The following is a 17,462-nucleotide window of genomic DNA, read 5'->3' as shown; positions in this document are numbered from 1 at the left end:
TAGGACCTTGTTGTTGATCCATCCTGTGTATCAATATAATAATTTGAATCTGCTAACCCCAAACTCCCACTCCATCCCTCTCCCACCTGCCTCCCCTTTGGCAGCTACAAGTCTGTCCTCTATGTCTATGAGTCTGTTTCTGTTTTGTAGATAAGTTCATTTGTGTCGTCTTTTAGATTCCCCATGTAAGTGATATCATGTGAGATTTGATTTTCTCTTTCTGACTTACTTCACTTAGTATGATAATCTCTAGGTCCATCCTCTGCTGTTGCTTCTTCACATAATAGATTAAGCTTTCAGACCTCTGTGCATGTAATAAGAATCATTTAATTGACGAGAGGAGATTTAGAAACGAACATTTTGGCAAGAAATCTGAAATCAGCCTTGGCAGATTTGTGTTCCTGATGACAGCAACTGGGTGACACAATTTATGCTGTCTTTGAAGAACTGTTTAGTAATGGCGTGGTTTGTATAGTTATTTCACTCATAATTTAAAGTATTTAAGCTCTACCACTTACTGAGTGTGGACCTTGTGCAAGGTTTTTTGACTTCTGTGCCTCTGTGTCCTCATTTGTAAGATGAAGATAATAATATTTACCTCAAAGTGTTGTTATGAGGCTTTAAAGTGAGTTAATATTTGTGAAGTGCTAAGTACAATACTTAACACATAGTAACACCTCTAGAAGGGCTTATTGAAGAAAGAACAGGCTAGGGAAATAGAACAAGAATAGTGGAAAGAATGGTAAGCAGTAAAAGCACTAATATTCTGGTAGTTGACTTTAAAAAGGAAAGAACTTCCAGCTGTAAAACTCCTTTCTGCTGGATGGGCAGTGGAAATCCACCCACTTTCCCCTGGAAAAACTGCACCAAACTCTACATGGTTGTACTGGGGATAAAAGGACCCTTCCAGATTTGATAGAGCTGGTGGCAACCCTCCCCCGCCGCCGACCTTAAAGCAGTGAGCAAGAGAAACCTGGCCCCATCAGGCCAGGTAGAGGAGGAGAGATGGAGGGGATTCTATTAAACCTTGCAGTGGGGGGAGCCAACATTTTGGGGGCACCTTTTATGTAGGCTAATTTAACATGTTCTCTTATGCTTGTGATGCTGCTACAACTGACATAATTGGCTGAACATCTCTAGGTAGGAATTCTGACTTGTGCCTCCAAATTATATCTGTACAAAAATGGAGAAGACTTAGAGCTCCTGGTACTCAATGTAATACACCCTGTCTGCCTTATTTTTGAGCCACCCACAGGAAACTAATCCAATTAAACATCTTTTGACATCCAGGACAAGAGTCCATTTATTTGACCCAGTAGTCAAAACTGAATAACGATTCTTCCCTTTCTGCCACTGCTTTCTGAGGATAGGGGACCTCTCATAGACTGGATCTGTAGGTGTGTGAGGTCCTCTGGTGCAGAACTGGGGGCTCCTGCTATGATCAAATGAGCCAGCATCTGGTGTAGAATGCCTGGCTTGTTTCTGGACACCACTGGTTATTTGTCTGGGGAGACATTAGCAAGCAGAGTCAGGCCTCAGTGGGTGCTTCTTCCTATAACCCCCTTCTTTCCCCAGCTCTCACAGCAACAGTGCCTCACCTGCTGTGGCTAGCCTTGGCACTGTGGCTTCATGCTTTTGATCTGCTTCTTCCTGTCACTGATGATGGAAACAAGTCAACAATGATCAGTTCCTGCTTAGTTCAAGTACAGAGAGTTGGAGACTTCCCGGGTAGATTGGTTGATAAATTCCTTGATCCTCTACCTCCAAAACTATGTTGCTCTTCAAGTTTGCTCGGCAAATCCTCCTGTCCTTTACTTTTGTGCCTAAGAGCCTGTGGATTTTTCTGTTTCATTCTGATGCATAGATCTCTTGACTCTCAACAATTTGTCCAGACAAGACCTTTAGATATATTTTGTTTGCTATAGTAACATCCCAAAGCATGGTAATAAATTGTTGGCTAAGAGTTCACAAACACTGCTTTTATTTAAGACAGGAGCCGGCAGACTTTTTTCTTAAAGGGCCAGGTAGTAGGCTTTGCGGGCCAAGAGGCAAAACTGGGGATATTATGTAGGTGATTATATAACCATTTAAATATGCCCATTTCAAAATGTGAAGACCATTCTTAGCTCACAGGCTGTAAGGAACAGGTAGGCTGGATTTGGTCTGCTAGCCAAGTTTGCTGGCCCTGTCCTAAGATGACTTAAAATTTTTGTTAGTAAAAATACATAGGAATATGAGTTCCATCACTACAAGTTAAGCTTCATAAAAGTAGATTCCTGGGGCTTCCCTGGTGGCGCAGTGGTTGAGAGTCTGCCTGCCGATGCAGGGGACACGGATTCGTGCCCCGGTCCGGGAAGATCCCACATGCCGCAGAGCAGCTGGGCCTGTGAGCCATGGCAGCTGAGCCTGTGCGTCTGGAGCCTGTGCTCCACAACGGGAGAGGCCACAACAGTGAGAGGCCCGCGTACTGCAAAAAAAAAAAAAAGAAAGAAAGAAAGAAAAAAAAAAAAGTAGATTCCTGGGCTTCCCTGGTGGCGCAGTGGTTGAGAGTCTGCCTGCCGATGCAGGGGACACGGGTTCGTGCCCCGGTCCGAGAAGATCCCACATGCCGAGGAGCGGCTGGGCCCGTGAGCCATGGCCGCTGGGCCTGCGCGTCCGGAGCCTGTGCTCCGCAGCGGGAGAGGCCACAACAGTGAGAGGCCCGCGTACCGCAAAAAAAAAAAAAGTAGATTCCTGATTATCTTGCTTGCTGATGTTTCCCAGGGCCTATCATAGTACCTGGCAGGGGTCAAGCACTAAGTAAATCTTTGTTATTCGGACTGGACACAAATAATATTAACAGTGAGGCAACCCTAGAAAGCGGTGAGCCTTTGCTGAGATCCTTTTATCCTGTTATAGAAACGTAACTGAGATTTGATGTAAAATATTTCAATATTGCCATAATTTTCAGGAGTAGAGGATGGTAGTAGATACATGTTAATATATGCTAAGAACTATGATGTCAGCAAACATCTGTGGCATGCTTTCATATGTGTCAGGCACTGATCAAAGTGTTTAAGTATATAAACACATTTAATCTTTGAAAAATTCTTATCATCCTCATTTTACAGGTGAGGAAATTGCGGCACAGAGAGGCTAAGCTGCTTGAAGCCATGTAGCTCCTAAATGGCAGAACTGGGATTCAGACCCTGACATCAGAGTCCTTTTCATTGCCACTAAGCTTCTACTGGCTCTAATGTAGCTCGAAGGGAATGTGTTAGTTATTTTTTTTCATGGCTGCTACTAAAATGAAAAACTTAGCTAGAAAGCCTTCTGTGATGAATTCTTTGGTTCATTTTCTCTGTTTTTCTCATATTTTGCCTCAGGTGGTTGAGCACTTCATCATCGAGCAAACACATGTCCCGGAGCCAAATCACTAAAGGGGTTGATTTTGAATCAGATGAGGTAATAAATGTTTATAAAATCTGAATAGGGACTGCTAAGCTAGTTGCCGAAAATTATTTCTAAAAATAGTTTCATTGATCACCTTCCTTTGAACCATAGTTAATATTGAGTCAATGAGTGGCCTCTGTTGAGTGCTCATCGATGGAAATACCTCAGATGTGAAAGGCCTGCAGATCCTTAACATATAATATCACTCAGCTCTTATTTAACTTGCCCAGTTAACAGTAGGATCAGAATAGTTTTTTCAGCTTCTGTTGTTTATGTTTGGAGAAATAGTGGTGATGATATCGTGAAAGCCTTTAATGTTACTTTACAACAGAATGTTTATTAAATGTTCACTATATGCTCTACACAGTTCCTGTATATTTAAGGTGGTACATGGTGGTGTTTTTCAGTTGTGGTAGAAACACATAACATAAAACTTACCATCTTAACCAGTTTTAAGTATCCAGTTAGTTCACTAATATTAAGTATATTCACACTGTTGCACAACAATCTCCAGAACCTGTTCATGTTCCAAAACCAAAAATCTATACCCATTGAACCACATCTCCTCATTTTCCCCTCTCCTCAGCCCCTGGCAAGGGGCTCTTCTACTTTGTGCATTATGATTTTTGACTACTCTGATACTTCATATAAGTGGAATTATACAGCATTTGTCTTTTTGTGCCTGGCTTATTTCACTGAGCATAGTGTCCTCCAGGTTCATCCCTGTTGTACCACATGACTCACGCCTTTGATTCTGAGCTTCACCTGCTGCCGTCATGATCTCTGTGTCCCAGCTGTGGTTTTGAAACAGCTTGAAGAGAAGACTCCCCAGAACTCAGGCTGCAAAGAAAAATGGCACCATGAGCTCAGTCTGCCTATTAAACACTAGCATGTTGCCTCCAGGAGAGAAGTGGGCAGTTGTTGACCCGTTTGTTAATTCCAAAGCATCTAGATATACATGTGGTTATATGTTACTTACAGAAATTCATATAGTTCATGTTAGCTACAAAGGAGAACTATTAGCAGCTTCTCTGCTATAGTTTGGATTTATCTCTGGTTTATTAACGAGTTCTGCCTCTTATGGTAGCAGAAAATGAATCAATAAGTGAGAGCGAATTTGTGTTTCTCAAGGCATCCATATCTCACTAGAGATAGCTAATTTAGCGAACACTGGAACGTGTTAATATCACCAGCAGAGCCTAACACCAAATAATTATCCCTTTTTATGAATGTCTTAAAAGAAACATAAATCAAAACTACAAATTTGCTTTCTCTTTTGAATAGTTAGTTATAGAATGTATATCATTGATTTTATGTTAACCTCATCAAATTATGTATTTGGGGCTTATCGAAGGTTAAGTTTTCATTCTCATTAAATTCTTAGTTAACGTCTGATATTCCTGCCTATTCTTACTATGCATATAATCTACGTCCCAGCAGCATAGGAAGTCTTTGAAACTAAATAATTCCTCTACTTCTTTTTCCAAAAAAAAATATTTGAAAGATTACTTTCCTAGGTTGTTTCTTGTACCAGTCTGAGAGTAGCTGTCTATTTCTAGCATTAAATGGGTAATGGAAATAAAAATTACAGCTATTTCTGAATTAGGTCATGTGGCTTCATTATTTTTTTGGCTCTGAATTTCCAGAACATCAGATATACCAGTTATAAAATGTAAGTGGAAAAAAAAAAAAAACTATTTAAAAACCTAATAGAAATGACTTGAAGAGTTGTTTTTTGTTTTTTGTTTTTTTGTCTTGCCCATGCCTTATTTGCTTTTATTAAGGTGAATAATTGAGAGAAATATATATGATATATATTGTGGGCTTCTATATATACACACATATAGAGCAGGATAATTTTTATTTTTAATGCTTGCTCAGAATTTAGTTGGACTTTCATTGTTTTAACAATGAAATAGCTACTAAGGAAGGGAGGAGGAGAAAAAAATTGACAAACTATTCATATTTATAAAGGAAACAGAAAAATGAAAGTCTACCCCATGTGAAAGGAGAAAATGGCTCTTACTGTTATTGTTTTGCCCATAAGAACTTCTGTCTTGTTTCAGTGAAGCGTGGAACAGTCACTAATTTTACATTTGGATGTCATTCCAGGATGATGATGATGATCCTTTTATGAACCTTAGTTCTTTAAGAAGAAACAGAAGATAATATATTTAATGGCAGTTTGAAGTTTTCAAGATTCAAGAAAAATCGAAACGTTGCAAACTACGAGTTTGCCAGTTGAAGATTTTTTGAGTATTGCTGTTAACTGAAGAATTTGAATGATTCTTACTTAACAGAGAAACTAATGTATAAAAATTTATGTTTTTGAATATCATTTCCTGAACATGACTTCATTATTTGAGAAACTTCCCAGCTCAAGGGCATATAGAATAGCATTGGTTTTCCTTATTTTTTAATCTGGTTATTAACATTACCTGTTCTATAAACGCTCCATAAAACTTAGAATGTTGTTTTTCTGACATACATCAGTATATGTCTTACCGAGTGAGAGCTTTGCTTAAATACAGTCTTGAGTAAGGACTAAAATAAATCTACCATTGTACGTTTCTCCTTTATAATCAAAGACTGTGTCAGTATTTTAAGGTTATTATATTTAGCCAGAGTTGAGGAAAAGAGCTTATAGAATCTAGCCCTTTTTATAATTTTCGTAATTTCTAGACATCCTGGATTTCCTGCAGGTAAAACAATTTATATGAAACGGTGCCTAAGCTCACTGTCTGTTACTCGGAATATGTTCTTTTTCTAATGCTTGTGATAGTATCAGCCAGAAACTTTGAATGATTACATATACCCTATAGTTTGAATAATTAGATATAAGTTTGTATCAAAAAATAAAGTCTGTCAGAATTATTGAGTTTTTTATTCCAGTTGTAGCAGAGATTCCAGAGGATTATGTTCCCATTGAATGGTGGTAATTTTCTCCATTATTTTCTATTATTAATGGTTCTTTTTCTCTCTCTCTCTCACCTGTTTCTAGGAGGAAAGGGTTAAAATAATTTAACCATATCTTCTTAGAAGCTATTGAAGAGGTTTTTTTTTTTTTTTTTAGATAGAGTGGTCACTTGAACCTTATGGTTATATTAGATAAACATATTGAAATATAACTTCAGTGGACTATCAATGCCAAGGTTTCTCATTAATATTTTATCTTAACATTGAGCATGGGCAATTCCAAAATCTTAGAGAAGCAGTTCCTGTTACATTTTCTTACTTGTATTTGGGTGACCTAAGAATTTGACCTCTTCAGATTTAAGTTCAATAATCCCATTATCCTTTTTAAGACTCTGTTTAAAGACTCCCTGAGAGTATTCCTTCTTTTCATCTTATGGTGCAGCTATATATTCAAGACTCCTTGAGGAAGTTATAGATCTTGGTGGTACAACAGCCTGACATTTCTTTATATGTAGAAACAAATGCTAGACTGAGTGATATTCCTGATTATTGGCATATTCATACCTAGAATGTGTCAAACTATAAAAGACAGCATTTGCTTAGTGGCTGCCTCTATATCATAGCCCTTTTAATGGGTCTAAGTCAAGAATTGCGATGTAGCCTTAGTTTCTTTAAAAATGTTTTCTGTGCCTCGCTTGAGCATAAGGATTATTTTAGCAGGTTGCATTAACTCAGCAGAAGGCCTTGTCCTGTGAAAGATTCTCAGACACATCTACTCCCATCTTTAATATTCCCAGTATTTGAATGAAGCAAAGACGAAATCATGAGTAAGAGTTGCTCTCCATGATGGGATGGAAGCTGGTTTGGGTAGCTGTCTGGGAAGACTCAGCCAATCAATGGCTCTTCTCACCTGCCGGTGAGATGTCACCTGCTGGGGTGAGGGTCATAGGGAGATGGTCACTAATGCGACCTGACAGTTTCCTGAGAAAAAAAGAGTAAGGCTTTCTCCCTTCCAACAAACTGCTCTACGGTATGAAAGAGGTACTAAATGTGATTCTGTTAGCTCCTAGGAGAAGTGATTCCATGGCAGTGAGAGAGGGTGAAACTCTCAGCCAATTCAGGTCATTTTGTGAATAGTGTGTGTCACCTGGAAATACAGTAAATAGGAAAGAAAAACCTTTTTGATGAATATTGCTGCATAGTTAAATATGCCACATATCCTTGATATTCTGTATTGATGCAGTGAAGTCTAGGGTTTTTTGGACAGTTTTCAGACACGTTGGGATAGGTGTGTAGCAGTGGTTTCCAGATGACTGCACGGCCCCTACAGTTGCTCTGGAGGCTGAGAGAGGGCCTCAGTGATAACATTTTGAGGGAAAAAATCCTTCCGTCGTTTACCAAAGAATATCCCTCTTTCTGGCATTTTGTTGTGTATCAAAAATACAATAGTGCATTTACAATTCTAGGAAATAAAACTGGTACTTAGAAAATTCAAGCATTTAGGCATACGACTTTCAATTTGGGTACAAATTGGACATTTTTTCCCTAAACTTTTAAAATTATGACCTGCAATAACAGAAAAGTCATGTACTTTAACAAATAATGATAAAGTGAGCCTCATGGCATTCTCTATACAGGTCAGGAAATAGAACTTGACCAATGCCTCAGAAGCCCACCAGTGTTCTCTCCCGGAAACGCGTCTTGACTCCTGCAATTCAGAAGTTCTTACTTTTGCCACAAGGTGGTGCTTCCAAATCTAAACTTAAGTCAGGGTAGTTTTGCAGTAAATTTGGAACCTGTGCATACTAAACTATGCAGTAAAACCAAAATTAGCTTTCTAATTTTATGTGTGAATTGCTTGACATATTTCACCTGGCTCAGCCTGGTGAAATTGCCAGGAAATTGCCCGTAAAATTGATAAATTTTACATGTAGAGGGTCAAGAAGAAAACGTTTTATGTTTTAATAAACAGAGGAAAAACTCTTTATTAGAAAAATGGAATAAAAAAGTCTCCCATTGTAAAAGTTTTCTGTTGAAATGTACTATATTTTAAAATAACGGGACTTCCCCGGTGACACAGTGGTTAAGAATACGCCTGCCCACGCAGGGGACATGGGTTCGATCCCTGGCCCGGGAAGATCCCACATACTGTGGAGCAACTAAGCCCGTGTGCCGCAACTACTAAGCCTGTGTGCCACAACTACTGAGCCCACGTGCCACAACTGAAGCCCGCAATGCCTAGAGCCTGTGCTCCACAACAAGAGAAGCCACTGCGGTGAGAAGCCCTCGCACCGCAGCGAAGAGTAGCCCCCGCTTGACACAACTAGAGAAAGCCCACGCACAGCAACAAAGACCCAACATGGCCAAAAATTAATTAATTAATTAATTAATTAATTAATTAATCAAATTTAATAAAAATAACCATCCCCCAATGTAATCTGATGTCCTCTTTTGTATCTCATACATTTAATTCACAGTATTTTGTGGCTTTATAAAGCTAATTACCATTAAGGTTATTATAAAGGATTTTATAGAATGAAGAGTTGGTTTTTTGAGTCCAAAGAGCTTCCATATTTTGAATGAAAAATGTCCACATTTCATCGTTTGCTTATCTCATTTTCTTTTAATAGTCTGAACTTAATGTTTAATAGCTAGGTCTGAAAATACTAGTGATTTAGCTTAATCTCTTAAGAAGTCAGTTCACGTAGCTTGCTATTGCCATGACTGATAACTAGATCTGATTTTAGCTGTTTAAATCGTAAAGGCAATGCATATTTATTCTTCAAAATTCAGACATTGAAATTTTATCAAAACGTGTGTATTTCCCTATAATCCTCTCCCCAGACACAACCTCTCAACAATTATGTATATGTTTCTCCAGTTACTTTCGGCATGACTACTAACAAAAATTGTTGAATTAGAACCCCAAATTGTATCGTCAAATATTTTAGTCTCTGTGTCAAGGTATATGTTCACCTTGGTACTTTTCTTGACATCCTGATTTTTCCGTATCTTCTTTATCAAACTCTTTTAATTAAACCATCATTGCCTGTTTTAAGAGGTAATTGTACTGCTTTCCGATGTGTAATTTAAATGTTATCACTCAATAATAATTTGGGTCAAATAAAAGAATATTTAATCCGCGTGCCTTGACGTCGTAAGTGGTAAGGTGAGATTCAGAGGGCTCTTGGCTGGTGATTGCACATAATAGTTGATTAAGTGAAAGAAGGACAATGGATATTAGGCTGGTTGGCCCAGGCCACACTCTCTTCTGCCTGTCAGAACCACTAGGCAGTGCTGATGATTCATGTACAGCTACCCAACACTAGTGCTTGAGTACCCTTGATCACAGTGCCTGTTTAATTTCAAGAGTTTCATGTTCGTTTTGTTTAAAAATCAGTATTTTCTCCACTATAAGCTTATAAAACTAACTTCAGCCGACCTATGATTGCATTTGAACTGATTGCGGGGTGTATCTGGACTTTGCGCAAATGCTGCTAGAGGCAAAAAGCCATTGCCTAATGGAATAAGAGGTGCAGTTGCACGTCTGTTGGTTTTTTTGGTTTTTTGTGGGGTTTTTTTGTCTATTGGTCTTAATAGTCTGGAAATAGGACTTGTGAAATGACATCTATCCATCCATCATAGACATATCTGAAAACGCCCAGTGGTTGATCATCCCAGTCTTGATTTCTGAGCTTTTTAGTAGTGCTTTAAAACCAGGTCATGTTTTTTAAACTTTTAATTTTGAAATAATATCAAATTTATGGAAAATGTGTAAGAATAATAGAGTACTTTTTACCTTTTACGCAGATTCACCAATTTTTAACATTTCATCATTTAAAAAGTTATTCTCTATGTGTGTATGTTCCACACATATATTCATATACAAGCATGAACATGCACACTTACATATACTTCTTTTCAATCTTTTGAGAGTAGGTTGCAAGGGGTAATGATCCTTTACCCCTTATTATTTTCTTCAGTGTATATTCATGTGTCCTCAAATCTTACTCCCTTCCTTTTTGCCCCATCCCTTTCTCCTCTTTCAGCTCTATCCATTGTAGGTAAACAGTTTCATTCTTCTTTATCCTTTCTGTATTTCTTTTTGCTAAAAGTGGATATGTGTATTTTTAATTTCCCCATTTTATACAAAAATTTGTATGCTATATATATTCTCACTCAGAAAAATATATCCTAGAAATTATTCCCTACAATTTTATAAAGGTCTTTTCTGTTTTTCATAGCTACACAGTACTCCATTGAATTTAAATACCATGGTTTATTCTATCATTCTCCTACATATGGGTATTTAAGTAGTTCCAATATTTACAATATATAAATAATAATGCTGCAATATTAACCTTATTAGTATTTTCATCTTTTTGGAAGTTTATCTTCAGAGTAAATTCGTAGAAGGTGGGATTGCTGGGTAAAAGGGTGAATGCATATGTAGTTTTGCTAACTACTGCCAAATTCCCTCCAGAGAGTTTGCATTGTTTTGTATTTCTGCTAACAATATGTAAGACTGCTTATTTCTCCATATCCTCACCATCAGAATTTATTGTTGAGCTTTTGGTTTTTTGCCAATCTAGTGGATGATTATCTCCATGTAGTTTTAGTTTTCATTTCTGTTATGAATGAAGTTGAACTTGTATATGTAAAGGCCATTTTTGGTGCATTGCTTGTTCGTGTATTTTGTCCATCTTTCTAGGATTTTTAGTCCCTTCCCCCCAAATTAATTTTTAAAAAACTTTTATATTAAGGATATTGGCCCTTTGTCTATAATGTATTGCAAAATTTGTTTTCTTGCTTTCCTTTTGTGCTCTTACAGTTTCATTTCATTTAGATCTCTGATCCATTTAGAGTTTACTCTTGTGTAAAGTTGTGAGAAATGGATTTAATTTTATCGTTTACAAATGACTATCCAGTTGTCTGTGCATCATTTATTAAAGCGGCCTCTTTGCCCCAGCAATGTGCTAGATTTTCATATGTAGTGTGGTCTATTTCTGGACTTTCTATTCCATTCCACTGGTCTGTCTCTTCATGCACTGATAGCACAAAGTTAAAATATGAAGGCTGTGTAGTATGGTATAATGTGTGATAGGGCTAATCACCCCTCATAGCTTTTCCTTTTCAATGTTTTCTTAGTTATTCTTTTATGTTTGTTTTTCCAAATGAACTTAAGTATCAATTTTGTACCTTCAGCAACAAAAATTTTTTTGGTTTTTTTTTGGAGGAATTGCATTAAATTTATAAATTAGGAAGAAATGACATCTTGTATGGATGTCAAGTCTATTTTATATGTTTCAGAAATGTTCTAAATGTTCTTCATAGAGGTTTTGAACACTTCTAAAATTTAATCTTAAGTATTTTGTCTTTTGCGCTGCTATTGTGATTATAGTTTTTCTCTTCCGTTATATCCTTTTTAAAATTTTTATTTATTTAATTTATTTTTGGCTGCATTGAGTCCTCATTGCTGTGTGCGGGCTTTCTCTAATTGCAGCAAGCGGGGGCTACTCTTCCTTGCAGTGGCTTCTCTTGTTGCGGAGCATGGGCTCTAGGCACGCAGGTTTCAGTAGTTGTGGCATGCAGGCTCAGTAGTTGTGGCTTGTGGACTCTAGAGTTCGGGTTCAATAGTTGTGGTGCACGGGCTTCGTTGTTCCACAGCATGTGGGATCTTCCCCGAGCAGGGCTCGAAACTGTGTCCCCTGCATTGGCAGGAGGATTCTTAACCACTGTGCCACCAGGGAAGCCCTTCCATTATATCTTATAACTGGCTATTTTTATATATGAAAGCTATTCATTTTTGCATGATAATTTTATATCCTGCTAACTTGCTGAATTCTATCATTTAAATTTGTTTTATCTTTGATGCGCTAGGATTTTCCAGGTGTAATTTTATGTGACCCACCAATGAAGATACTTTTGCTTCTTGTTTCAATTCTTATGCCTTTAATTTTTTCTCTTATCTAAGTGCATTGGCCTCCACCTCCATGTTAATATATCAAAAAAACTGGCAAAGTGCAGGCAGGGAAGGTAAAGTTTTTTCTATACCCTTTGGTGGAATGTTACCGAAGTTAAAAAACTGTAATTAAAAATAGCTCGGAAAATTCTTCTCCAGGCAAATTTTATAAATTTACCAAATAATAACTTCATTCAAGTGGAATTATATGATGTGTACCTTATTGTGTATGACTTCTTTCTTACAGTGTGATGTCTGAGATCATTCATGTTGCAGCATGACTCTACTTTTTCATTGCTTATAGCAGTTTCCACTCTCACCAGTCCATATCCTTGCAAAATATTTGGTATTTTCAGTCTTTTTAATTTTAGTCATACTGATGGATATGTAATAGTATCTTCTTGTGGTTTTATTTTCATTTCTCTGATGACTAATGATGTTAAGGAACATTTCATATTTTTTGTGCAAATTTTGATGTCATCTTTTGGGATATATGTATTCAGATATTTTGCCCATTTTTGAATGGGTTGTCTGCCTTTTTCTTACTGATTTCTGGGAGATATATTTTGTACAATTCCTTTGTTGAGTATATGTATTGCAAAATCTTCTCCAGTGGCTTACCTTTTTGTTCTGTAAATGATGTGGTGTTGAACAGATTTTTAAAATTTCAACAAAGGTCAATTTGTCAATGATTAATGTTTCTCTGTCCTGTTTGAGAAAACCATTCTCTATCCTAAGATCATAAAGAGATTCTTCTGTGTTATATCCCAGAAGCTTATCTGATTTGCCTTTCACATTTAACTCTACAGTCCAGCTGGGAGTTGATTTTTATGTGTGGTCTGAGATAGGAATCATGTTTCATTCTATTCCACATGGAGATGCACTGGCCTCAGCACCATTTGTTGAAACGACAGTCCTTTACCCCTGCTCTGCAGAGCTACCTTAGTCATTAATTAACAGACCATATACATACGGATCTATTTCTGAAATCTTTATTCTGTTCCATTGCTCTATTTGGAATTGCTATAGTTTTATAATGAGTTTTATAATAAGAACAAGTCTTCCATCTTTGTTTTTTTCCCCCAAGGTTTTCTTAGTAATTCTTGGCTCTACAAATTTTCAATTAAATTTTGTAACTATATATACTGCTTGTGAGCTAATATAAGGTCTTAACAAAAATACCTGTGTGGTTTCAGTTTGGTTATAATTTTCTTTTATTGAAGTATAGTTGATTTACAATGTTGTGTTGATTTCTGCTGTACAGCAAAGTGATTCAGCTATGTATGTGTGTGTATAAATATATATTCTTTTTTTAATATAAATTTATTTATTTATTTATTTTTGGCTGTGTTGGGTCTTCGTTGCTGTGCACGGGCTTTCTCTAGTTGCAGCAAGTGGGGGCTACTCTTCATTGCGGTGCGTGGGCTTCTTATTGTGGTGGCTTTTCTCGTTGCGGAGCACGGGCTCTAGGCACGCAGGTTTCAGTAGTTGTGGCTCGCAGGCTCTAGAGTGCAGGCTCAGTAGTTGTGGCACATGGGCTTAGTTGCTCCACGTCATGTAGGATCTTCCTAGACCAGGGCTCAAGCCCGTGTTCCCTGCATTGGCAGGCGGATTCTTCATGACTGTGCCACCAGGGAAGTCTCTACATTCTTTTTTAATATTTTTTTCCATTATGGTTTATCTCAGGATATTGAATATAGTTCCCTGTGCTATATAGTTGGTTATAATTCTTAACTGTTGTCAATTGCAGTTGATTTAATTTAAACCTTGATCTTATTCCCAGGCTTGACTAGATATTTCCTTTGATAGTCAAAAAACCGATTTTGGTTGCCAAAGCTAAAGTTTGCTGGCTGAGATTAGGAAAATATCCTGTTCTTGCTGGTATCTTCCTGTTCCCTACCTGAAGTGTTGTCAACCTCATTTACCTGGCCTAATGTTCCTTTGCCCATTGGTGGCATAGCCCAGTCAAGAGAGGGTAATAATGTTTCTTATGCCCCCACCTCACCCACCTTCTTTTCCTCCAACTTGTTTAAAGCATGTGCTGTTTTTCCCTCCTCTCCTGAAACGCTTCCTACATTTACAAAACAGTCAATCCGGGCTTTTTTCCAGTTCTGATCTTCACTACCCAACCCCCTCTGCCACTCCATCCACTAGTTTCCTTCCATCTTCATTTCCACTTCCTAATTCGCACCTCCTTATATTCTGCAGGGGTCCCTTCTCCTCATCAGATGCAGCAGGTGCTACTAAAGGAATGAGGAAAGGAGGAAAATGAGGGAGAGAACTGTTTATTGAGTTGCTCTTCCATGCCAGGCCCAGGTGTATATACACATTGTCATTATTTAATTCTCATAACACTACATAGTAGGCATTATTACCCTTTTTTAAATAGCTTAAGATCACACAGCTAATAAAGGTAGGGCTGAGATTTAAATCTAATTCTATCTGAATCCAAATCTCATTCTTTCCACATGACCACACTGCCTCCCATGAACTGAGGCATGTCCTGACTTGCAGCTTAAAACATTAGTCTCAAATCCTAATGCATCTTTGAACAGAGACTATTCAGAAAAGAAGGGCAAAGTCCAAAGTAGAATGTGAGCTAGATCTCAAGTTGGTGACTGGCCCAGACGGGGTGAGCACCCAGAGGAGAGCTTTCCCTTGGAGAGAGACATTTCAGGTGGTTACAGGGATTCATATTAAACAATGAGCAGTAAATATGGGTGATTCACTGACCAAGTTCTTATGAATATTGAAAAGTAAATGGTTTCCAGTTGGTCCAGATAAAATCTATAGTAGATGATAGACAGAGTATGGGTGACCACTGGGATTCTCAGGATTGATTCAGTTAGGTTTAATGTGGCCATCAACTAAAAACTTGTTTAATAGTAATTTCCCACAGGAAGATTTTCTATTTTGGGGTTTTTTTCTCCAAATCATATTTATTATTTTTTCTCTGATTATTAAAAAAAACTATAGGAAAACTAAAAAGTACTAAACAGCACAAAGAAAAAAATATATATATATAATTAATATAGTAAATGTGTATGTATTTATGAATATAGTTGCTTTGTTTCTTTAAGATAAATTCTTTGATGTGAACTTTTTGGATGTAAAGTGTGGGTCGTATTTTAAACACTTGGTAAAAACCTACAAATTCCCTTGTTGAATGGCCAGAGGACATGAATTTTAAAATGACAGACTGGAAATGCAAATAGCTAATAAGCCCAGGACTTTATTAGTAATTAAATTAACTTAAGGGACATATCATTTTTAACTATTGAAATAGAAACTTTTCATTCATGCGATTTCTTTTTCTTTTTTTTTTTTTTCTTCAGGACAGGTTTAATTACTCCAGTTAAGGATAGAGAGATAGCACCTAGAGTAGTGCTCCCCGCCTTGAGGATTCAGTAGAACACTGACTTTCATTAAGGAAAATAGACCAAATATTGCTAATACAGAGCCACTGAGTTTTTCAGGCAAGTCAATTAGGAAAGCTCCTCCTTGAAAACGGATGAATAGTTCTCAGAAAAAAAGAGGAGCCATTATTCCTCTGAACCACCCATGGACATTCCAGAGAAGAGGCAGATAGAGAGTTAGATTCTAGAAGAGACGGCAGCAAGGAGCTAGGCCCTTACGCAGGTGGCGGTGGCCAGCAGAGATGGTGCAATGAGCCCCAGGCCTCCCTGGTCCTAGGAGAACGCTCTGGACCAGAGCTCTGCGAGAAAAGGCCGGGTAATACCACCAGTCCTCACAGACAGACAGGCCTCCTCTGGACTGTAGCACAGCTAAGGTTCCTCTTCCTTATACCAGCACTGTTCACTGAAGTCAAGGGAAAAGGTTGCAATCTCACTAGTGGCTGAAACCACAGTCTGAGCCATGGGTTGTGTTACAGGTGTTGGTGAGGCCAAAACTCCCACGAATTGAATCTGGGGCCACGTGGCATGCTCAAAACACTCTGGTGGGTCCCATCCAGAGGTCCCATCTGGGTCCTCCAGATCTGGATGGCATCCTTGTGGGGGAGGATTTAGGCTCAGAATGGCCCACTGGTCATGAACTCCACCAGCTGCTGAGAGAAAAAATGCCCTCCACGTTCTTGGTACAACTTCTGGCAATCTTCCTTTCTCCACGGAAATTCTCTCATTCGTACAATGAGGAACTTGTTGCTCTGAATCTGCTGATGAACAGCCTCCAGAATCAGTGGGTGAACAACTGCAGGCTTGATCAGGGCCAGAGTGAGGTGGAGAGCATGAGGGCTCCGCAAGATCGAGGTCATCTGTCTCCTGCCATCAGAGAGCCTGATAAGAGACCCATCAGGGCTGCACTCCCCACCCTTCCTACTCTGGAGCCCTCATTCATTCGATATTGAGTGCCAGCGATGCATAGGACACTGAGCAAAGGCAAAAAACAAAAAACAAAAGCAAACAAAAAGCAAAAAAAAACCCCAAATAACAACAACCCACAATAGACATGGCCTTATGGGACATTTAGTCTAAAATACATATACCATTTATTGAATTCTGTTTGCCAGGACTGTGCTAAGCACTTTATAAACATTACATCTAATCACCACAAAATTCTATGTGGTAGTTATTGCTGAATGAGGAAACAGATGTTCAGAGACTGACTCACATGTCACATGGCTACACAGGCTGAGGATTGAATCTCAACCTTGACTGACTCCAAAGAGCTCACCATTAGCTTCTGGATGAAGAGGATTCTTTCAGAATGCATTTCAAAAAATCAATTCAATGACTGGGTGTTGGTTAGGGCGCAGGGAAGTGGTGTTCTCATGTTGCTCATGGGAGTATAAATGGATATATCTTTTCTGCAAAGCAATCTGGCAAAATTATCATAAGCCTTAAAGAGTTTTCAACTTTACCTGAAATTCCATTTTTTGCACTCTACCCCAAGGAGAGAATCAGAAATGTGATCAAAGATTTATGTACAGACATATCTCAGAAATATTGCAGATTCAGCTCCAGACCACTGCAATAAAACAAATATCATAATAAAGTGAGTCACATGAATTTTTTGTTTTCCCAGTGCACGTAAAAGTTATATTTACACTATACTGTGGTCTATTAAGTGTGCAATAGCATTATGTCTAAAAAAGAGTACATTCCTTCATTTTAAAATACTTTATTGTTAAAAA

At 38.1% G+C, this 17,462-nt stretch overlaps 1 protein-coding gene and 1 pseudogene across 3 annotated transcripts in view; one reads left to right on the top strand and one right to left on the bottom strand.

Annotated features, from left to right (window-relative positions):
• MRE11 (MRE11 homolog, double strand break repair nuclease) overlaps positions 1–9,579 on the top strand; it is a 73,095-nt gene extending 63,516 nt beyond the window's left edge. Inside the window, exons 19-20 of one of the 2 annotated variants that reach the window (XM_081240888.1) lie at positions 3,366–3,444; positions 5,545–9,579. In XM_081240888.1, the coding sequence (XP_081097014.1) occupies positions 3,366–3,444; positions 5,545–5,601 (136 nt within the window). In that variant the 3' untranslated portion in view covers positions 5,602–9,579. Of the gene's footprint in view, positions 1–3,365; positions 3,445–4,147; positions 4,258–5,544 lie in introns of those variants that run through there. The other variant, XM_081240889.1, reaches the window with a different exon arrangement.
• A 6,516-nt stretch (positions 9,580–16,095) lies between these two features.
• On the bottom strand, positions 16,096–16,735 carry LOC308620715 (nucleoside diphosphate kinase 6-like; annotated as a pseudogene). Its single transcript has one exon. The product of its transcript is annotated as a nucleoside diphosphate kinase 6-like (transcript).
• Positions 16,736–17,462: the final 727 nt, after the last annotated feature.

This window comes from Mesoplodon bidens, assembly GCF_964165515.1.
Source record: "Mesoplodon bidens genome assembly, chromosome: 7".
NCBI classification, from domain to species: Eukaryota; Metazoa; Chordata; class Mammalia; order Artiodactyla; family Ziphiidae; genus Mesoplodon; species Mesoplodon bidens.
This window is presented reverse-complemented; position numbering and strand designations above follow the sequence as displayed.